Raw genomic sequence first — 24,502 nt, 5'->3', positions numbered from 1 at the left:
TTGTGCTGAGCACAAGGGCCTGGTGCACAATGCGCTCTCTTTAAGGTAACAGTCCACAAGCCGCTCCAGCGTTTTTAGGACGAAGGAGGTTAGACTTATGGACCTGTAGGCCTTTGCTTGGTCATAGCGGTCCTTCCCCATTTTGGGTATGAATACCACCCTGACCGTCCGCCAAGCCTTAGGTATGTAACCCATGGCAAGGCAAGATCAGTAAATATGTACCAGTCTGCGCCATAGTCGCTCCCCGCCTATTTGCAGCAGAACCGGATAGATTCCGTCCGTGCCTGGACTCTTGTAGCGATCAAAGGTACCGACTGCCCATTTTACCCGATCGTAGGTCACCACCCGCCTGGCGGTTTCCCAGTTGGCCCTTACGAGCCCGCCTGGTCTATCAGCCTCGCTTGTGGTTTCTTGCACCGGGGTCGATCCCGGAAAATGCGTTTTAATGAGGAGCTCCAGTATTCCTTGATGGTCGTCGACCATCTCTCCCTCCGGAGATTCTAGGCCTCGGAGCGCCACGTTCCTGCCGGGGGTAATCAGCTTGCGGATTCTGGCTACCTCAGGTAGGGCCTCCAGTCTCTCGCAAAAGCTTCTCCAGGCTTGCCTCCTTACTGACTTGATCATAGACCTGAATCTTCTCCGTGAGGTTTTAAATTCAGTCCACATCTGATCCGTCTTGAGCTTTTTTGCCCTGTTGAAGAGTCTCCTGGTTTCCCTGCGAGCCTTTTCAAGCTTCCTGTTCCACCATGAGACTCTCCTGCACTCCTGCATCACCCTGGCTGGGCATGAGCAACTATAGGCCCCTGCAATAGCGTCTTGTAGGTCCAGCACTGCCTCATCGAGGCCGGCCGGAGACCCTACACGCCCTTCCGTTCCGGGTTCCCCCATGAGTCTTTCTAGTTTCTGCTTGAACAGGCCCCAGTCAGCGCTTCTTGGGTCCTACGGAGTTGCGGTTCCACGTTGCCCACTTCCCCTGTCAGAGTGAGATTTATGCGCCGGTGGTCCGACAGAGTTTCCTCTTCGTCCACCCTCCACTTCCTGACGAAATCATAGATTTTCGCCGTGGCGACAGTTATGTCGATGACCTCCTGCCTGACCGAGGTAACAAACGTAGGTTTGTGCCCTCTGTTCAGGACTTCTAGGCCGTGCCGAGTGAGGTATTCCAGCAAGCTAGCCCCTCTTTCGTTAGTGTCGCTGCTGCCCCAAAAGGTGTGATGAGCGTTAGCATCACATCCTAATATGAGCTCGCAGCTCGTCCTTCGGCAGTACTCCACGAGTCGTTTGACCTCCTCAGTGGGTGGTGGTTCATCAGAGTCATAAGGAAGGTATGCTGAGCCGATAACGACTTTGATCGGCTCCCCTCCCAGCTCTATTTTCACCTGTACTGCCGCCAGATCCCTTGTGCAGTATTGGCTGAGCCCCACAGGGTTTAGTTCTCGTCTCACGAAAACGCATGCCCTAGGGTCCCTATCACCTTTACCGCTTATAAAGGATCCGCCTTTGGCGTCTCCTTTCAAGACCTCTCCCTCTCTACAATAAGGTTCTTGGATCAGGGAAACATCTGTGTGCTTCACCGCTAGGTCTCGACAATGTAGTGCCGCGGCCGTGTAGCAGTGATGCAAGTTAATCTGCGAAATCTTTAACAGCCCCGATATCACAGGGATTTCGGCGCCGTTTGATTTCGCGTGTTGGGAATAGGATTGGGATGCGGGAGCGTAGGAGGGAGATTAATCCTGCGTAGAAGGGCCAGCCATGTCGCCGTCCCTTCTTGCGCCCTCTCCCGTAGGAGGGTTACCCGTAGGTTCTGCTCCAGGCTTTACCATGTCGGTCAGCCTGATCTGAGACAGGACCCTCCCCACCCTTGCCAACTCCTGGTTCTTCGTGGGTCTCCCCCGTGCCCCAGGAGTTGGCGTAGCCCGTCCACTGGTCCGAGATTTGCCTTCTTCACAGTTCGCTTTCTCAAGCCCCGGTGATGGCTCCCTCGGAGGTGGGGGGTTGGTGGGCCCTCCTGGTGCTCCCTTCTCCTTCGAGGTAGAGGCTGCGTGCGTTTCCGCACGCCTCCTCTTTCCTCTCGGAGGGGGTACCGCCTTGGAGGTCCCTGCCACCGGTAATTTCCTCTTTCCGGGTTTGGCCTGCCTCCCCTCCACAGCCTTTGGCGCCTCGAAAAATCGAGCTCTGCCTAGGCCGCAGTAAGGACTCATTCCTAACCCTTTCAAGAGCTTGAATGACTCGTCGTCCACACCAATGACTAAGCTAGTCAATGTTGGCGTTGCCTTCGTGCTCCAAACCCGCCAGAGGTTGGTGTGCAGTTCGGCGTTTTGGCCTTCGAGTCTTTTCAAGATCACCGCCGGATCCACCGATGGCCCGGGAAACCGGGTCGCGGTGACCCTGGAGAGTCTTGGAACTTTCTCCCTCTCGAAAACCTCGAGGTTTACTCCTTCCAAGATCTTTATGGAGGGGACTGTCTCCTTGAGCCATGTGGCTGCCCGTTCATCAGGACAGTTGATCCACAGAAGCCCTCTGTTTGTGGCCCTCAAATCCCAGAACCGTGCCACTTTTGATGGCATCGTCCAGGGCCCGAAGAAGTCCTGCCAGCACTAGTTCCCCTTGCTGCTTGCTGAGGGTCGCAGAAGGATAGAGGTCCAGCGCGATGGCCACCCTCTTGCCTCCCGCAGCCGCTTCAGCAAAGCTGCTAGGCCCAGGTGCTACGCGAGCCTCCTTCGCTCGACATTTTGCGTCGGTGCAATCCTCCGACCTCTGCCTTTTGGTGTTACCCACGGCTTCGGTGGAAGACCCCGACTTGGTGGAGCTAGTGGCCCCGGTCTCGACCTTAGGGTCAGTCCTGGTACCACAGGAAGTTGCCTTGCCTCCAGAGATTCCGCCGGTTACCACAGGGGCCCCCGGTTTCCTCTGACTTGGCTCAGCCTTCGCTCCGGCTGTGCTAGCCCCGGATTTCTCCAGTTCCAGCAGCTTAGCCTTCCTCAACCTCTTCCACGCTGCCCCGCAAAGCTTTTTCTTATTGGGGCGTGACGGTGGATCAGGTTTATCGAATTTCTTCCCCTGATCCTCCTTGCCGGTAGCAGGTCGTTCCTTACAAGGCAGCTCGGTTTGCACGTCGCCGTCCTCGCTGGTTCGTCCCGCCTCGGCTTTTCCAAGTCCTATTTCTTCGTCAGAAGAGATAGGACCCCCACTACTCCGAATGTTGTCTAAGTCATCTATTCGAGTCCCACGAGTGATGAGGAAATAAAGGTCCACCTGTGCAGAGCCTCTTGCACAGGTAAGGCTAGCTACAATGGGGGGTCGCCTGGTACCCCAAGGGCATCGTTTGCGACACAGTGTCCCAGTGCCATTCAGTCTTCAGCACGATGGCTTACACCTTGACTTGAGGAGTTGGTCCACGGTGCCTCTTAAAGTGTGTACACACCCAAGCTGCACTTGCCAGCGGCTTCCCTCGTGTTCGCACTCGGTACGCCTCGCGGCCCCCGAGGCCTCCACTCGGTACTACCCGGACAATGCTCCTATCCGCCACCTGGAGACGCGCCCGGTAGGTGCTCAATCTATGTTCCACTCACTCGTTTATAGAGATCGTGGAACCCCTGGAATATTCCATGTTAAAACTTTAAACGTTATTTTGATTAATGATATTTTAGAAAAACTGACAGACTGGCGATTTCATTGTAAATATTTCGGATGTTGGTTAGTCTTCTAACGCAAGCTTGATGTAATTGTTGACGAAAGTTCGAGATTAATTTCAAATTGCTTTGCTGAGGATGATTGTGTTCTTTTATAAGAATACAATGATTGTTTATATCTTTGCACTGGCCTCGACAATTCTCTCTTTGATAGAGACTACATCGCCAAAATCTGAAATAATATGAGATTATTATCAAAGAGTAAAATAGAGTAAATAGATCGATAAATGGACATCATCCTGAAGATGGACACATTTTTTAAACATTTTAATGTTTCAATGCATTTTTTATCCTTTAACGAAGATCTTATTAATTGAAAACTGTGAAATGCTTAACGTAAACATTTTTTTTATCTATTTATAATAATTTTGTGTCCATCTCCTGGACTTAATTGCCCATTTTTTCATGTGTTTACCCTACATTTTTTTTAAAAAGACAAAAAAATAAGAAGAATTAGCTAGTTTCCCATACAGTCAAAACGGAAATGAAACCAAACATACAAAATTAATAGATAATAAATAATTGTGAAATACTTACATAGCATTATCCGTTTGTCGATATCTTACGTATGAATATCCATTGTGAATTTTTCTAATAGGGATTTCACGCCGTGATAACATTTTAAAAATAATGAAAAAATGATTATGAAACTTATTTTTCTTATTGATTATTTACTTTTTCATGTATCGCGTCCACCAATTTGCCGTAATAATGCCGATCTACCGAACACACTTTTCAGAAAAACAACTGACGAACGATAGTTTGAAACGCTTATTGTTGAATGTGTACAATACGTTTCAAAAATATCTATTCACTGCTGATATGTTGTAGGCTAAGTATACTGATCAACACAATGGATAGATCGGAAAGAAAGACGGTTCAGAAATCTAATTTATGGTGTACACTGTATGTCATCTATATCGTGAAATTTTTAGGTCCACCTCCTTTCTACTGACCAATGAGAAGCTATCTTTCTTGGTTTTAGGAATTAACGCCACGTGACCTTGCTAACTGCCGTTTGATTTTGATCTGTTACCAATTTATTAGCGAGAGAAATAATTTTATAGAATTTATTATACAGTGCGTATACAGTGCTTGTAAAACATCGTGGAGGTTTTTACGTGATAGCTTGTGGACCAAAAATTTCTATTTGTGAGAAGTTGGAAAACAAAATATTCAATGGCTATTGCTATGTTTATTCGAAAGGAGTTGGATCAACAAAGTAAGTGATAATATATTTTTCTTACTTCTTTTAAAATGATTTTATTCTTTTCAATTAAAATGAATTCAAAATTAATGAATTGCAGATACGTTGTCTGCAGAGAAAAAACAAATTCATATTGTCCGGGTAGAGGGAAGATTGTAAATGGTCAGTTTTTTATGTTAACTGACCATAATCATGTCCAGGTTAAATCAGTTGATGCTACATATGCATTTGAGAAGGCATTATATACTGCAATCATAAACAACAGGTTGAAATCTGTCAAGTCTGTTTACAATGAAATTAGTTTGCTGTGAGTATAAATTTTCCGATGTATATGTACACATTAAATTTTCATTTTAATATACAAATGTATTTACACAGAAATTATATATTTTTAGACATCCTGAAGCAGCTACTATAAAAACATGGAAAATTATGGAACCCAGAATGCGTCGTTGGCGAACTCAAGTTCAATCTCCAATACCACAGAATCTCCAACAATATCAAAAGATTTTAGATGATCCTCGCTGGATATTTCTTAGAAAAAACTATGATAAAACAAGTCTGATGCACGTGTCAACTTCAGAATCTGAAGACAAATCTTATGTGACGATTTTTGGTAACAGGACGTTATTACAAATAATTAAAACACCGCAGCTTTTTATGGATGCTACATTTAAAATTGTGCCAAAAAAACCACAAGCCCTTCAGATCTTTACGATTTTAGCATTAGTGAATAATACTGTCAGTGTTATTACTTTTGAATTAAAAAACAATAGGTGTTCTAATATAAAAATGTGGAATACATTCAAATTTTGGTATTTCAGGCAATCCCTATTTTTTGGAGTCTAATGGAAAAGAAAAGTAGTTCAGCATATCGTCAAGTTTTGAAATGTTTTACTCTTCTTGTTCCTGATTTGGTACCAAATATTATTATATCGGATTTTGAAGCAGCTCTTTCAATAGTGATTGAAGAAATATATCCTGGAACGTTGCATAAACGTTGTTTTTTTCACTATTGCCAGGTCAATATACACTGAAAAAATTTCCAATTCAATCCAAGAGAGTTAACTATATATTTTATTTTATTTCTGTTAATTAAATAGGCTCTAATGAAAAAGTGGAAAAAACTTCAGTTATTACCTCTCATCCAGCGATGGAAAATAGGACGGATATTATCAAAAAAATTCTTTGCGTTGGCATTATTACCAGCTGATAAGATTAAAGAAACTTTTCAGTGGTTAATTAATAACATACCAGAATCTATAAAAAAACTTTTTGAAAAATTTATCAAATATTATGAACGACAGTGGATCAATAGAATACAGCCTGATCGATTCAGTGTATATGGTATCGATATAAGAACAAACAATTATGCAGAATCATATAATAGGATTCTTCAACAGAACCTTGGAGAGCATCCATCGATATGGACCTTTACAGGTATGGAGTAAAAATTTCTAAAAAAAGTCACAATAGTGGATTTATGTATAATTTTTCTTTTGATGATTAAATTATTCAAGTACATGCTATTTGAAATTATTTTATGTTTTTCAGAACATATGAAAGATCATTCGCAAACGATATTGTTGAAATATCAGACTTTAATAATAGGTAATGATGTTAAACGAGCAAGGAGAGATGAGAACATAATTTTTAATAATCAATTAAGAAAATTATGGAACTTATATGAAAAACAGATAATAAATTCGATACAATTTCTGGCTTATGCAAGTCATGAATTGAAATCATTCTCCAAAAAACAAATCGGTGATGGACTTACAAACGTGCAAATAATATCACAGAATAACGGTAATGATATTGGTAATTCAATGTATAATATCGTGCTATGAATAATAGGAAAAAAAAATAAAATGTTTATCATTCTTTTTTAATATACAGCTCAAAGTTTAAATGATTTCTCTAATTTGGAGGTGTTCCAGGAATTAAATATCGAAAATACTATTTTTATTGTTGATTAAAATAATAAAGATCAGAAAACAGGAGATACTGGAGGCTTTGGCAGAACTAGATGAGCAAGCATTAGTGTGTCCTATCTGTAGAGCTGTTCCACAACACATTGATCGACTTAATTAATTCTATAATTTGTTTTTCTAAATAAAAAGTGTCATTTTGAACATGAGAATTATAAAACATGTTTTGAAATTCTCAATTTGTGGAGAAGTACTCCAAAGAATTTGTTTTTTTAGTTGGTCTACTTTTGGAATTTTTAAGACAAAAATTTAATTTTTCTCACTTATCAGTTTATTATTTAAAAAATTTAAAGGTTTAGTAAATTTTTCTTTTAAGTTTCTTAAAGTTCTTATTAATTTCTTTGATTTTAAAACGTTCTAGAAATTTGACATTAAAAGAACTATTTTTATTGTTAATTAAAAATGGTAATGTCTTTAAACAATATTCTTACAAATTAGTTAAAATTAATAATTAACATGTATTAAGTGGATTAAAAAATAAAAATATTTAATTCTAATAATATTTTCTAGATTTTTAAGATGTTTTCTTCTTTTTAAAATTCAACCAAACGTCTTAAATTTATTTTTGTAATTATTTAAGTAATAAAATAGAAAATTGCTATGTAATATGTTTAAAATAATTTGTAGTTTTTTTATGTTGGTATTTGACTTACCTTACGAAATCTAGTTTACCGGCAGTAGATGTTGAAAGGAGCGCTAGTGTATGCCATGTAGACAAAATGAATCATTTTCATTAAAAAATTAATTTATAACTAATTTATTCAAGATATATTTTTTTTAATTTATCAAATTACAATCAATTATTTATCGTAACAATTGGACAAAATGAAATTTTTTACTTTCATACTTTTTATCGAATGTAGAGTGTAGAAGAAAAATCTTTCATAATAGTTAGTGTATATTTTAAACGCTAGGGTATTTCATTTTTGTTAACAATGATGCCGTAGACATTTCTGGCATTCGGGACACTCTATGGCACCCCATTCAGACGTAAGCCCTACTGCCCCACCACTAGCGCATGCGCATAAGCACTCAATGTATTACTACAGGCGCGGTAACATTTAATTTAATTGATAAAAAATTGTGTATGATTCAGTTTATAACGAGAATGCCGAGTGTGAGAGCATTTATTAATCAACAAATAACGTAAAATTACTAATCAAAATGTTAATAAGAGTACTGCTTCCTCAGGAATAATTTATTATTGCATTATTCTTACTGATGTTTATGAAGAAATCATATAAGTCAATTTATTGAGTATTTTTATAAAATAATTTTAAAATATAAATAAAGATTGTTAAATATGTTTTTCCAGCAGGTCTTAAAATTTAAAAAACTAAAAATAACATCGGAATAATTTTTTTACTATTTTACTACATAAAATGAAAATGTTCATGCTTTATACTGTTTTATGTTCGATTGGAATATTGATGGAATTTTGTAACCATCATTGTGTTTTTATCTCTTAATGATTTATTATATAATAATAAATCATTAATAATATAAACTAATTTTATTGACGTACTTTAATTAATTGTTATGATAATAACGATTTCAACAACAAAGTTACTGCATAATAAGGAATTTTTTGTTGATGAAACATTGATAAATTTCATGATGATGTAAACATGAGTGATTTGGTAGCATAGATGTCGAGATAAATGTTAATTGCTCTTTTGAGTAATATAACTTATTATCGAATATTTAGTTATCACTGTTATGAATTTCATTTTGATTTATTAGTACAATAAAATTTATTTATGTATTGTAAATAAGTTAAAATTATATTTATAGATTATTCAACTTTTATTTTGGATAACAATTAGTGGTGTGTAGTAATAAGAATTTATTTAACACCTATTTTACCTCATCTATAAACTAAATTAATACCGAAGTATTGAAAATAATTAATTTACGATAAAATGAGATAATTTGGTTTTAAGGAAGATGTCTTAGAATGTCTCGCCTTCCCCTGCACTTAGCCACAGGGCCTTGTACAGGGTCTGTTTGCACAGTAAAGGCGGTCGTCTTATGTCTTAGACCTGCAGGTTCCCTAGGTTCCCAAGTTGCCTTGGTTCCCTTCTGAGCCCCGAAACAGTCCCTGTCGATTTCCAATATATATATTATGGTGGTACGAAAGAACGTTATTTCTGCCTTTGGAGATTCTGCTAAGCCCCATGGGTCCCCCGGTTTCCTCAGCCTTAGGTAGGCAAGATCTATAGGCCTGGTGTCAACTTAAAAGGTCGTCCCAGTTCCACAAGAAATCGTCCTACCCTCGGAGATTCTACCGGTTACCTCAAGGGTCCTGGTTTCAGACTCAGCATTAGCAAGGCAGTACTACAATGGGGTGTCGCCTGGTTCCCCAAGGGCATCGTGGCGGCAATAGCACTTTTTGTACTATTCAGTCATCAGCACGATAGCTTACGCCCTTGACTGCCCTCTGAGATGCCTCCCGCTCATCGTGGTCAGAGAAAAGACTATATTATAAATGGGTCTTGTCTCAGCCGGGAATCGAACCCGCTACCCATAGTGCGCTAGGCTGGCACCTTACCACTTAGGCCACGGCTTACCCTAAGGTCTCCAAAATAATACCCGCAGAAAGCTGTGTTTTCACGAAATGGAAATCCCTAGACAATAAAATCTTATAGAATGTAAAATTACACGAAAAATTTGCTAGAGTACATTTCTGAATAAGCAATTAAAACTGCGAATAATAAATAAACATTCATATGAAATCCTCAGAAAATTATTTCAAATAATATTAAGAAATTGTACCTGCAATTTTTCCGTTTAAAATTTAAGAAGATAATTTAAAAATTCGAAAAAAATAGTGAAGAATATAAAACTAAGAATGATTTAAAGAAATTAATATTTAGAAATCGTTAGAATAACAAAAGTCACGAAAATAAAGCAAAGATGCGATTTTACAAAATAAGCAATTTTGCCCGAATTTTTAATATTATTTACAGAACACCATTTACCTGTAGAGAAAAGACTCCTTACGTAGACAGTAGATGGCGGTCACCATCAATTCTACATAATGTAAATAAATTTAAATTTTATTTATTTTTAAATGAAAAAGAGAAGTCTACTAAATTCAATAAGAATTATGAGTTCATGGAACTTCATATATGTAAAATGTATAATTTAAAAAAAATTAATATATTTAAAAAAATATAATTATTTATTTTAAAAAAAATTAAAAGTAAACATTATTATATTATTTGCTCTTTATTTTTTAATTCAACGTCATGCATACAAAACTATTTTTGTTCTTATTATGTCATAAGAAATGAAAATATTATAAATGTCATTATAAAAAAGAATAATATTGAATAAATCGTAATTAATTTAAAGCTGAAAAAAATACTCGTTGAAAAGTACTATTTTCAAAGTTGCAGTACGGGCATCTTATTATCCTATTCCTGCGCGTTTCTTCGATGTTTGCTGCACAATCCATGCACATAATAGAATGACCACATGGCATACATATTATTTGTATGGGTTGGTTGAAACAAATTTGACAACGCAAATCATAGTGATGACGGAAACTACCTTCAACAACATTTTCTTCATGCTCGACAGCGTTTTCACGATTTTCCATAACGTTTTCACCACCTTCAACCACATTACCTCTATCTTCGACAGCATTTTCACCACCGTCAGCCACATTATCTCCATCTTCAATAGCGTTTTCAAGATTCTCCATGATATTGTCACGATCCTCGATGACATTCTCAATATTACCAATGTTATTTATATCTATAACAATGTAAATATCTGTGAAATGAAAAAATACATCAATAGTCGGAAAGTACTTTCATAATTCTCGTATTCTTGAGGGTCAAATAAAAACCTTTTATACACACCTTCGATTGGAATATCACAATAAGCATCAACTTCGGCTGAATTTGTCAACACTACATCATCTCGCAATACGTTGATAATATCAGATGCACATTTCAAGAAATTTGTAACTGCTAATCTTTTTTCGCTGTATAATTCCCATGCTCTTTCAAGTAAACGTCCTTGTAGCATATTCCTTTCACGAACGCCCAATCTAATGGGATTACCCATCATCAGAGTCATATATTCCGTTTTTGTTACTTGATGTAATATTACCAATTGTTCTAAAAAATAATATTATTATGTTTGTAAATTTCTAATTAGTGATGATTGATTTCATTTAATTTCACAAATATATAAATTCATATTTACTCGTAAAATTCCAAATTGAGGGATGATTTCCAAAGCGTAGATGCAAAACACGATTGTAAGATTCGACACAATTATTGGTTCGCTCGATCAGACCATGAACACTGAAGACAAATGGTGTCACTGCATTTATCCAATATCGTTGATAATAGCTGATAAAGTGTCTAAATGCATGTTGAACTTCCGGAGATGCATTCAAAATTAGACATATGCAAGCTACCTCAATTACGTTTGCTGGTAGTAAGGCTAAAGCAACCATTTTTCTAAGAAAAATTTTTCCTTCATCCCAATTTTCCAATTGATTCAATAACTGCATCTTTTTAGTTTTTTTAAGTAATGCCTACAAAAAACATTTTTTTTACTTTTAATATTAAATCAAATCTGTTGATAATTATTAGCAACTATGTTATGATATGTTGTTGATTTACTTTAACATGATGAAAGTAACAGCTTTGAGAAGTGGCATGTGGGTAGACTGTATGGATCGCGTTTCTCAGACCAGACTCGAAATCTGTCATGACAGAGTTTATATTCAAGTGACGAGTGTAATTATTAAAATATCGAAATATAGCTTTGTAGAGATCGGTTGTTCTTCTCGACATCAAACTCCAAGCAATTGGTAATGCCTAAAATCAACATTCAATCAAAAAAAAAGAACAGACTACAACTTTCATTACTTGAGTCAAAAATTATCAATTATATTATACTTACATTATTGTCTATGCGTGCCATGATAGTTAAAAATTGGTGGTTTTTAAATTTTTTAGGACATATTTTGAATGTAGCATCAACATAAAGATGCGAAGTAGTGATGTTACTGAGAAAAATTGGATCCAGGAATACAGTAGCAACAGAACCATCATCACCATAGACATTATTAACAATCATGTCAGTGCCTTCAAGAAAATGCCGCCATCGTACGGAATTTAATATCTCGCCAAAATCTGAAGTGAACTGGGTAATTTGAAGCAATTGACGTGACGCCATTTTTCCATTGATTTAATAATTTTACTGTATGGAACTAGTGCAGAAGCTCTTGGAAATCTATCAAACATTAATAATTATTATCAATAATTTCTTTTTGAGATTTATATATGAATAATGATATAGACTTGAGTAAATGCTCATTAACTTACCTCACACATAATTCGTCATAAATCAAACGAAAACTTCGTAAATTTGATGTAACAGCTTCATACAATGCTTTTTTAAATTTACATATAAGTTGTAAATCTTCGTCTCTTGGATGATTGTGTTCTTTTGTTAACCTGAATCCATCTCCGATGATTTGACCACGACCTGGGCATGAACGAGCTGTTTTTTCATGACATTCAACATATCTATTTAAAAAGTTAACAAAAAAAAAGATACAATAACACATGTACGTTTTTTCGGTCATATTTTATATTAAAATAATTTGTTTAAATACTCACATTTTATTGATACCTATCGATGATTGTGAATAACAATATCCATTGAAAAATCTGTTTTTCAGTTTAGAAATTTTTTTTGGACCAAATTGAAACATTTTTTTAATCGTTGATTCTCGTAAAATCTCCACAAAGTATTCTATCGAAAAACACTTGACTATCGAAAATCTTTCCATTAAATACTTAGAATTGGTGCACTTGTTTCTTTCTTTATGTATGTGAAAGCTCACACACTTACATATGAACATCTGTATTAGTAGTTCACGCTACACGAGTTTTTGAAAGAAGGAATACTATGATATGATTGGATGAAAACACTTGCTAAACAATTCGGTCAGTAAGGTTATACTATAACAGCACAGCATTCAAAATATCATTCCATCATTTCGGCGGTAGTCTCTATCGCGGTTGTGGAGTGGTTTGTTCTCAAAATTTTTCGTTGCAATTGGAATTTCACTAATCACTACTATTTTTTATGTGAAGTCAGACTCACCGAGCGCGATAAAAAAAAACTAATAAAAACGAAAAAATGCCACGCATTCGTCGTGGAACAGCTAGACATTATTGTGGCTATTATTATCACATTGACAAAACTATAAACAATACAACGTAAGTATTTAAAATTCTATAATTGAAAAACAATAAATCTCTCTTTTCAATACATTTTATGATATGAATTTGGTCTGCAGGTATTTATATTGTGCTTGGAGAGATCAAGAACAATGCTCAGGTACAGCAAAAATAATTAATAATATATATCGCAGTGGACGAAATCACAATCATGCACCAGATTTGTACAGAGAAAAAATCAACACATTTCGCCGATTGTTGTTTACAGCAACTACAGCTCAACTACTTCCGTTACCTGTCATCTATCAAAATGTAGCAAATTTGTAAGTTTAATTATTATATACATATAGATATAGATACTAATTACTATAGTTGAACTAACACATTGATTACTATGATAGATATTCCGAAGGTGCAAGTCTGTTACCTTACAGCTCAGTGCGAAGTTCTATGAGTTCTTGGCAATCGGAAATTCAAATACCAACAGTCCAAAACTATGAGCAGCTAAAGAATTTATTTGAAACTCCTGAATACAGAAGCTTGTGTATTTATGAAAATGGACGTTTAAACGTGTTCGTCTCAGATACTAATAATGTGTTGTTTGCTGATCAAGAATTTGTAACATCTTTAGAATTTCAAACTTTATATATTAGTTCAACAACAAAACGTTTCCTACTGTATGTGGTACCAGATCAATTACTTATATTTTAGGAGAATACCAAAAATATGTAAGTAAATAAGTTAATTTTTTCCTTTGATTCCAAATGAAGATTTAAAAAAAAATTTCTTTCAAGGTTGTTCCGCTGGGATTCATTTTTAGTCGACGCAAAATTTATGAAGAATTTAAATCTATGCTCAACATTGTTAAAGAAGAATTGTTTCGTAACTCTCCTGAACTAATCATCACTGATTTTGAAATTTCCATGAAAAGAGGACTGAATGAAATATTTCCAAACAGCAGAGTTATTGGAAGTCTTAGTAATTACACTAGAGTAAGTACTGAATTTTTTTTGTTATTTACAATTTTTATTATGCCAATAACTGTATGGAAATTTTAAAATATACTTTTTTGCAGCTCCAGCATTTCCAACTAAATCTTGAAGGTATTAACTATTATGAGCAAAATGTAAGGAATTACGTTTTGAAATTCATTTCATTAATGTTGTTACCCTCCAATAAAATACGAGAGGCGTTTGAGATACTTTGGAACAGTATGAGTCCAGAATTACAAGCAATATTTCTTCCATATGCACAAAATTTTGAAAATATATGGATCAACGGCGTTCAAGAAGAAAATATCAGTATTTATAATGAAATAAAAGCAACATATAGATGTGGCAGCCTTTTCATAAAACATCTTCAAAAGAAACTTCCTTCTGAGCAAACATTACAGAATTTTATAGGTAAGATTCTTATTAATGATTATTAAATTCATAGAAGGGGTAATAAACTAATTCTAAAACTCTAAGGCTGAAAACTATTGCTAAAACAATTATTCTAATAAGTAAGTAAGCATCGAAAGTCCAAAAATTATAGAACCGTTGCTAATTCGTTGTAATTTTAATCATTTTCAGCGACATTTATCCGAATTATGCATCAATCTAAGCGGGCAATGAATCGACTACGTATTGATTCCCATGCAAAAACAACAGGATTGGTTCGTGTAAGAGGATTGTCTTCTCAAACATCATTAATTCGTCTCTGGAATTTGTTAGAAAGAAACAGACTATCTACAGAACAATTTGTAGACCGTTCGGGTATTCTTCTCACACAATTTTTTTCAGATATTGATTTTGAAAACGAAAATTTTTTAGTTGAGCAAAGACTAGTAACAGTGAATGAGAATGGTAAGAAATGATAAAAATTACCATTAATTCACATAATTACATGTTAAACTTTTTGTCAGCAGAGATTGATGAATTACCAGATTTTGAGCTACTTCCACGATTTGAAATTGGAGACAACATTGGAAATGGTAATAATGAAATAGAAAATGATGAGAACATTGGTGATAATGACTGGAATGTCATGGAGAATCTTGAAAACGCTATTGAAGATGGAGATAATGTGGCTGACGGTGGTGAAAATGCTGTCGAAGATAGAGGTATGTGGTTTGAAGGTGGTGAAAACGTTATGGAAAATCGTGTGAAAACGCTGTCGAGCATGAAGAAAATGTTGTTGAAGGTAGTTTCCGTCATCACTATGATTTGCGTTGTCAAATTTGTTTCAACCAACCCATACAAATAATATGTATGCCATGTGGTCATTCTATTATGTGCATGGATTGTGCAGCAAACATCGAAGAAACGCGCAGGAATAGGATAATAAGATGCCCGTACTGCAACTTTGAAAATAGTACTTTTCAACGAGTATTTTTTTCAGCTTTAAATTAATTACGATTTATTCAATATTATTCTTTTTTTATAATGACATTTATAATATTTCATTTCTTATGACATAATAAGAACAAAAATAGTTTTGTATGCATGACGTTGAATTAAAAAATAAAGAGCAAATAATATAAATAATGTTTACTTTTAATTTTTTTTAAATAAATAATTATATTTTTTAAATATATTAATTTTTTTTAAATTATACATTTTACATATATGAAGTTCCATGAACTCATAATTCTTATTGAATTTAGTAGACTTCTCTTTTTCATTTAAAAATAAATAAAATTTAAATTTATTTACATTATGTAGAATTGATGGTGACCGCCATCTACTGTCTACGTAAGGAGTCTTTCTCTACAGGTAAATGGTGTTCTGTAAATAATATTAAAAATTCGGGCAAAATTGCTTATTTTGTAAAATCGCATCTTTGCTTTATTTTCGTGACTTTTGTTATTCTAACGATTTCTAAATATTAATTTCTTTAAATCATCTTAGTTTTATATTCTTCACTATTTTTTTCGAATTTTTAAATTATCTTCTTAAATTTTAAACGGAAAAATTGCAGGTACAATTTCTTAATATTATTTGAAATAATTTTTCTGAGGATTTCATATGAATGTTTATTTATTATTCGCAGTTTTAATTGCTTATTCAGAAATGTACTCTAGCAAATTTTTTCGTGTAATTTTACATTCTATAAGATTTTATTGTCTAGGGATTTCCATTTCGTGAAAACACAGCTTTCTGCGGGTATTATTTTTGGAGACCTTAGGGTAAGCCGATAATTTGGTTAAATTATAAATAACAATAGTGAATAATCAATGATACTTACATGTTTTCAAAAATATTCCAATAATAAACACAAAATAAAGCATTATTTTCTTGACAGTGTAGTTTGACTGCCGGCAACATGTGATGCGACCAATACATACAAACTGCGCATGTGCATAGAGAAGCATGGCGGGGGCACTCGGGGTTACGTCTGAGTTCCATAGTACCTCTTTGTCCAGTTCGACAACAAAAAAACAAATTTATATTTATATTAACCCTTCGTTGGTCCACCAAGTGCCGGAACTCGCCGCGGATTGTTTAAACTATTTTTTATTGTTAATAAGTTGTTAAAAAGGCTATTATCAATGTATTTGTACAAAAAAGGTTAATGGCCCTGTTTAAATATTTTTTCATTTGTCATTGATTAATTGAAAAATAATTTTACATAAAAATTGAAATTTTAAACTCATTTTTGGCATGATAAAATTGCAATTACATGCAATTTAAATAAAAAAAAAATTTTGCCGCCATTTAAATCGAACACCGTTCGGTAAAATCACTGTCGAACCTTCTGACTGCAGAGCGAGCATATTTTTATTTGCTTTGTTTACGTTTAGATATCATAAGCTTCCGGCTTGGTAACAGAGGGTGGAGTATGTGCTTGCTCGTCAACTGTTCAAACTCGCAATCTTCTCTAAAAAATAAGACGGAGATAGATATATACATTCTCTGCTCTGTCTTGCTCGGAACAGAATATTCTGAAATTTGTGAATTTTTTGGTGCCCTAAGGCTCCCTTTTTGTAGTGCATCCCTGAAAATTATCATTTTCGAACGATTTCCTGTTACCTACTCAATTTCAATTAATATCGAGCTTCGGCCTTTCGCCGCACAACGCGAGGGCGTAAAGTCAACTCCGGGAAACTTTCTGACTTCAGCCCAGCCTTAAACAGTTGTTTCTCTTTTGAGATTATTAATATATAAATTGTCTATTATTATTAATTTTAAAGTAAATATAATTAATATTAGATTACAATAAATAAATTTATTAGAATGATATCATTTGAATTTATTAGAATTCTGTTATCCATTCTTTCTGTTCTTTTTTCCCTCTTTTATAATTCTACATGAGTGAAAAAATATTTATTACTATCAAGATCAATTTTTCTCAATAAAATGTCTAGACTCTAGAGCAGTACTGAGCTGCTATTTTATACTTTTCAGAGCACACTATATTCCTTAAACATACAACGTAATTTTAGTAGAAACTTTTCTCATGTCTACAGGTTTTCCTACAAATCAAAATTTGCCCAATCTTGCTCTAAAGTTTGTATGGTCAATCATAATAAATAAATAATTTATACATTTCTATAATTTTTTATTAGTTATATCAAATACAAAATTTTACTGAATGTATTTAACGTCATTTTTAACATACGTCTGGTTGGAAAGTGTCTAACACTCTTTTACATTTAATATCATATAAAAATATAATCATTATTTTGTGTCTACCTAATTTTCAATTATTCATTAGATGATAATATAATCAAAATATAAAAAAAAAAAAACAGAAAAAGATAATGGATACAAATATTAATGCATAATCTTGAATATTATGATAATTTTTTAGTTATAAATTTTAACTGTGAAAATCTTTTTTTTTAAAAAAAAAGCTCATAATAACATCGAAATTTGTATATTAACTTCTAACCATTTGTGCGTTTATAATTCTGCAAGTACATATAAAACACAAAACACTTTTTTTTCTTGAAAAAGTTTGACAGTTTGAATTTATTTTTATTTTTTATGTATTTCATTGTTAAATTATAAATATACATGAGAGACAAAATTGTAAATCATAGGACTGGTAGACTAGGGGTAAGTGAGTCAGACTACGATGCTAGAGATCATACGTACAAATCTCCCCGTGAAGTTTTCTACCGTTTTTTTTTTGTTTTCACTAATTAACGCAAAAAAAAATTTGATCTTGATACACAAATTTATGAAAAAAATAATGTTCTTCTTTAAGAGACGTAACATAATTTCTTTTCCTTATAAAAATCAACAGTTTGAATTTTTTTTATGATGTTACAAAAATGTACAATTCATCAAAACTTTTGTACATCATTTACTTTATAAGGGAAACGACGACAACAATGATACTATGTCATTATATCATTGCGAATACGTTTCTTCCTATTAAAAAAAAATCTTATAATTTATTTATTATACAAAAAAATTAGGACCTAAATGGCATTATCAATGTTGATCCAAAATGTGACAAAACAATTATAGTTTATCTAAGGCAACATAGAAAATCTCTGTAGATGATTGATGTTTCGGATGCTTTTATATAACATTTAACTATGTTGAATTACTGTATAAAGCAAGAATTTTATTATTTATGCAGAGAAAAAAATTAGGATAAAAAATGTATGATCAATGTTGGTCAAAAATGTTACAATTCGATTATAGTTTATTTGATGCAAAATAGGAAATCTCTATAGATATTCGTAATTTCTTATGTTTTTATATACCATTGAACTGTATTGAATCCGTTCGAAGAGCAGAAATTTACTATATGTGATTATAATATTGCGGTTACATATAAAACGTAAAAAATTTTTTTTTCAAGATTCAATAGTTGGGGTGATCCGTCGAGGTGTCACATAAGGTTCAATTCCCCAGAACTTCCATATATTATGTACTTTATGAAATAAACAATCACTACACAAATACTCCAATATCATTAGATTGCAAATGTTATTTTCTATTGAAAATATATTTTTTAATCTTTTTATACTGAAAACAGCAGAAATAATGCATATGTATGTGATTGATAAATGATAAATGCACATGAGAGATAACTTTCAATATCATAGAACTGGGAGACTAGTGTTAAGCAAATCAGACTGCGATGCGAAAGACCGTACGTTCGAATCCCATTGTGCTGTTTTCGTCTTATTTTTTTTTTTACTAATCAAGATGAAAAGTAATTCGATATGAATAAGCAGATTGCTACAAAAGATGCTACTTTTTTCTAAGAAAATGGTCTTTTTTATTAAAAAAAATATCCCATTATTTATTCTGCCTGATATATCAAATAAATTAGGACGTAAACTGTGTTATGAATGTTGTTTGAGAACGTAACAAATCAATCATAGTCTATTTCATGCGCCATAGAGGATCGTTGTAGATACTGGGGATTCCTTATGCCTTAAATGATATTTTTCTGTCTTCAATCACTTTGTAGAGCTAGAATCTATTTATAGTGAATTCTTGATTCCGTGATTACATATAAAGCATAAAAGATTTTTTTGTTCAGAAAAATTCAACAGTCTGATTTTTTTTTAAGTCACATAAATGTACAATTCTTTTTAATTTTTTAATACTATGTACTTTAAAAAATACACAATAGCAACACAAATACTGAGCTATTATACGATTACAAACTTTTTTTATCTGTTGAATAGATATCTTCTTATATGTAAAGTACAAATGATGCATACGTAATTTATTGATGAATTATGAACCTATGATAGAAATAATATTTCATCCTTAAGTATCTTTGGATAACTGATAAGTCGTTCAGACTATGGAGTGACAAATTATTGATTTAAATTTTACTATAATGTTTTTCGGTTTTGTCTCAATTTTTCTTTAAATTAAAACGAGAAATAGAATCTTTCGGATAGACAACAAATGTTAACGGAGTCGATCATGTTCTTTGTCATTATATTATAGCCATTTCATTCAATATTAAATCATTTATAGGGATTTTTGTGAAGTTGCCTAAAAGCCTAATTTGTAAAAACTTTTAAACATTATGTTAGTTATGAATTCTACATTAACAACTTCGATAATAACCTCTAAGATCATATCTCATAGTCGTCTGGTCTTAGAAGTCATTTATCCTGTCTAATGTTTTCAATTTGCTGATAGTCATAATCTCGTTCAGTCTTTCAGATATAGTTGAATAACCGATAAATGATTGCGATAGTTAAGGAAAAAGAATAATTGTTTTTTATCCTGCCTATTTCGGCCAACAAATCTTGGAAACTTGCTAAAAAAAAATTTCATTCTTGTCACATAAATGTACAAAGCATAAAAAATAATGGACGTCTCAATTTGTACATTTTTGTGACGTTACACAAATGCCCAATTCCTATGTTTTACATTTATGTGACGTCACATAAATGTATAAAGCATAAAATTTTTTGCAACAGAAATGCACAATTTACGTACATATATATTGTATATTGTGACGTTATTTTTGGGATAACGTCCCATTGACACCTTAAAGAATAATTTAATTAATATTGGAAGCTAATCGTAGCCCATTTGGGTTGCTCTAGCTATTGTTCACGTCATATTTTATTATTTTGAGTCCTCAGGGGCTATTTAACCGATGGTTACAGTGATGGTTCACGTCTGGTTTATAAACTATTTTAATCTAATGAATTGTAGTTATTTTTGTTATTACTTGTTTTGAAAATATTAATGTAAAGGGAGGTAGCAAGGTTGGAAGATTATGTATTTAATTTTGGTAGTAGGAAAAGACTCAATAGGATAAGGAGGAGCTAGTAGAGGAGAAGTAAGAAATATTTGAGGAGCTGTGAAACCATTAAGTGGAGAAGTGGATCGCTAACGTGGAGTAGAGGGCCAAACGAAACGTGCCACCCGTTAGTTGGTCCATGCTAGAAGACGTTCTAGCCCTGTGAGTGATCATCACTTGATCTGGCCCAGTAATATGGCACTCCAATGGAAGAGATGGAGGTGTGGAATGGGCATTGTGGAGATGTTGTGAAGCAATTAGTTTTAAGTTGAAGAATTAGACATAAGTTTGCAGGCCTTGTGGGGGGGAAGCCTGATCAACCTCACCTCCAAGGAAGCACCTAGGTTAAGTCGCCCTTCCACAATGAAATCTAGGAGAGATCGCGTGATGAAGCTACTAATGGAGAAGTGGTTCTGCAAATAAGAAGATTGATTGTGAGATTGGAGTGGGGATAAAGAATGCAGAGCGTACAATTTTGGAGTTTGATAAAGAGAGAAGTAGTTTGGAGCTTGAAGAGAAGAGAGTTCGTTTTGGAGATCGACGAGAGCAGTTCGATTCTGGTAATCGAAGGAAGCAGTTAGAAATTGGAGTTCGAAGATTGAAGATGGCGAGGGTTATTGGAGGTTGAAGACGAGAACAGGCCCCGGAGGAAGAAACAATCAAGTAGAGTTATGGCAGACTACCGGGAGGTCCCTGATGCATAGAGGAGGTTCCAGAATATCCAGGAACGTGTCGAGACCAGTTTACGACACCTAAGTATCCTCTGCAGCTCCTGTAAGTCGTATTGAGTCTGATATTTGGTAATTTTTGATAGTTTTGTTACAGTTTAGAAGTAGAATAATGAAATGTAAGGAATCTTCCACCCTTGGCTTGCTTTCGTGATTTAGTTAGTTAATAAATTTAGTTCAGAGTGTTATAGTTTAAATTATAAGAGATATTGATGATTTGCTTCGGGTTTTCGAGTCATTTATAAGATAAAAATCAGGGTATTTGAGATTAGAGCCGTTAGATTAAGGTTAATTAATGTTTAAATTTTAGAAACGATAGGTAATTATTTAAAACTTGTTCCAGAATTCGAGTTAGAATTATTTGTTTGTAAAATATTTTTCTTTATTGATGATGCCGAATCGTTACCGAATGATTTATGATTGTTGTTAATTGATTATGAATAAGAAAATTGATTTTGTTCTAATAAATTAAGCATTAATTGATAATTGGTATTTAAATAATTAGTAAAGAAGAGCCTTCAACTCCAGTTTGTTTATTTAACAATTTTGAATACTTTTGTGGGGTTCAACCGAGGATTATTGCCGGCCCTGACCCTCTCTCCACAACCCACATAACTGAGCTCCAGGAGATCCCCTGTCAGGACCTCTTTACCAGCAGCATCTTAATTGAGTTTAGTTTAAGATTTCGTAATTAGTTTTAAGATTTTTGAGAATTGTGAGAGTTTGGTTGGATTTTGATCTAAGATTAGTTGTAAGCTTTGGTCTAGGTTTAAGTTTTTTTTTTGGATTTAGATGTAAGTTTTGCCAGTTTAGTTATTCTGGCGATAAAAATAACTTGGCGCCCGTCGTTTATAATGACTATAAGCGAACCAGGGATGTTAGCTGATAAATTAGGGTCCTGGAGGAAGGTGAATACTGAGTACACCTACCCCAGTGGAAAAGTATCGTCACAAATGGCGCCCGACGTGGGGCTTGGGCGAATAATTTTCTGTTGTTGTAGTTTCGGAGTAGAGTAGTTGATTTTTTATTTATTTGATAATTTGTTTGAGAATAATTGATTTTGTGCGTTGAAAATAGAAGAATTTGTAGCATTGATTATTGGTAAGATATTTGTCGAATTTATGGAGAATTTCGTGATGTATTATTCATTGAGAGTTAATATTTAGGATAAAGATTTCTATGTGAGAACTATTAGTTATTTCCTTTGTCTTGAAGTTGAAGGTTCAAGCTGAAAAACATACATTTTGATTTAGAGTTCTTTTTTGTTGAGTTCTGGAACATTCTATAAGAGATTAGCTTTTGTGCTAAATTAAACGTCGAAATTTTGAGAAATTTGAAGATTTTATTGTCTAAATTCACAGAAATATTTGATATAAAATTTCAGTTAAGGATTAAGCCTAATCCAGTTAGAAATATCTAGGCAAATCTCTCGCCATAAACAACTTTTTTTTGTTTTCGATCAAGTACCAGCTCTAGTAATATTCCATATTTTCTTTCGATTAGTATCGTTAGATTCGTGAAATTAAGTTAACAAAGAAAGTTCGAGACAATCTTTGTTTGCTCCCGGGAATGGACTATAGGAATTTTTTTTTTATTTATTATTTTATTCATTTGAGTGATAGAGAAGGTCTCTATCACATGCTTTAGAGATATACTTTTTTTTTTGAATCTACTTATTTTGCTTTCACCTGTAAATTCTTAGGATTTACTGTGGAAAGGTCTGTGTTCCCTTATTGTAAACACAGAAGTGCAAGTGTACTTGCTACGTACCTTTCCGGTAGTGAGGGCAAAATAAGCCAATCAGCGAACGCGAGAGAAGACTCGAGAGCGAATACCAGCGAGTCTTATCTCATTCTTGTCTTAACTGTTGCATAGTACAGACGCGCTTACGCACTTCAAGTGTCAGTTCGTGAATTAATCAAGCAATAATTTGTTAATAATAGTAATATAGTAATTATTGAAGTTATTGTGGTGGTGGTGACTCGTTTAAGCCATTAACAAAACAATCTAAAAGTTGCTAGTGGACGTGAAGGAGTGGATAAGTGCCACGAAAGTAGCGGTTGGATTACGTACAACACATTTATCGGTAAGTTTCAATCCTTGATACAGTTTATTGCATGATCTAGTGTGTTTCTCGGGGTTTTATTCACGTATTTGATGAGCTTTGATTATTATCAACGTGAAGATCGAGTCATTTCCACCTGAAAACATCGTCGGAAGATTGTGTGAAAGAAAGAAAACCCGTGTGGTAGTGCACGTGCCCGCGTCGTGAACGATACCGACCGCCATTTCATAAAGATCCAGTCATTTGCTCTAGAGAAAATTATATTAAATTGTGTGGAATCGCGGTGAAATTACTTATTGTTGATTATTTGTGTCAATTTTGGGGGTTTTGATCATCTAAAATATGGAATTTCTAGCCGAGTAGAGAGCTTTGTCCACGAGATGCGCAGAAAGATGCGCGGTGGAGACATGAGAGATCTACGGCAACCGGCACGACTTGCTTCGCTCGCAAGCGGTATCCCCTCCACTCGCGTCACTCACGCTCGACGCTCGAACGCCAAGCCGAGATCGAGTTGAGTTTTCAACTTTAGCAATTCTGTAGCATCCCTAATTATTAATCTTTACAATTGAAACTTTACAGAGGGGTAAATAAGGGTCTAAACTTTTAGGAAAAATTGTTACAATTAGAAAACTCTTAAAATCATGGGAGTTATGAATCGATGTTCCCCGCAATGTGCACTACGCGATCAGACCTGTCGTTGTCGCGAGCTTGTGCGTGTGTTCCAGAGCCAGAAAATGATCAAGTAATGTCACCGGCATTAAATACATTAGTAGACAGACGTTTTTGTTAATTAAGGGTCCACATTGACATTATAAAAATCTAAATAATCGCTTATTTTATTTTTTTTCTTTTTTGAATTTAACAGCAAAAATCATGGGTATTGTG

The 24,502-nt window shown here is 34.4% G+C and overlaps 1 protein-coding gene across 1 annotated transcript; it reads right to left on the bottom strand.

The window, feature by feature from the left end:
• Window positions 1-1,727: 1,727 nt before the first annotated feature.
• On the bottom strand, window positions 1,728-2,201 carry LOC118071443 (neuromodulin-like). The gene has a single exon (XM_035090610.1). The coding sequence runs from the start codon at window positions 2,199-2,201 to the stop codon at window positions 1,728-1,730; it is 474 nt and encodes a 157-aa protein (XP_034946501.1).
• Window positions 2,202-24,502: the final 22,301 nt, after the last annotated feature.

This window comes from Chelonus insularis, unplaced genomic scaffold (assembly GCF_013357705.1).
Source record: "Chelonus insularis isolate UGA/USDA-ARS -01 unplaced genomic scaffold, ASM1335770v1 contig_83_pilon, whole genome shotgun sequence".
In the NCBI taxonomy this organism is placed as follows: Eukaryota; Metazoa; Arthropoda; class Insecta; order Hymenoptera; family Braconidae; genus Chelonus; species Chelonus insularis.
The sequence above is the reverse complement of the archived record's forward strand: the minus strand, read 5'-3'. Positions and strand labels throughout refer to the sequence as shown.

Excerpts from the sequence above, each read along its gene's own strand:
- LOC118071443 (XM_035090610.1), bottom strand. The coding sequence starts at position 2,201 with ATGAGTCCTTACTGCGGCCTAGGCAGAGCTCGATTTTTCGAGGCGCCA.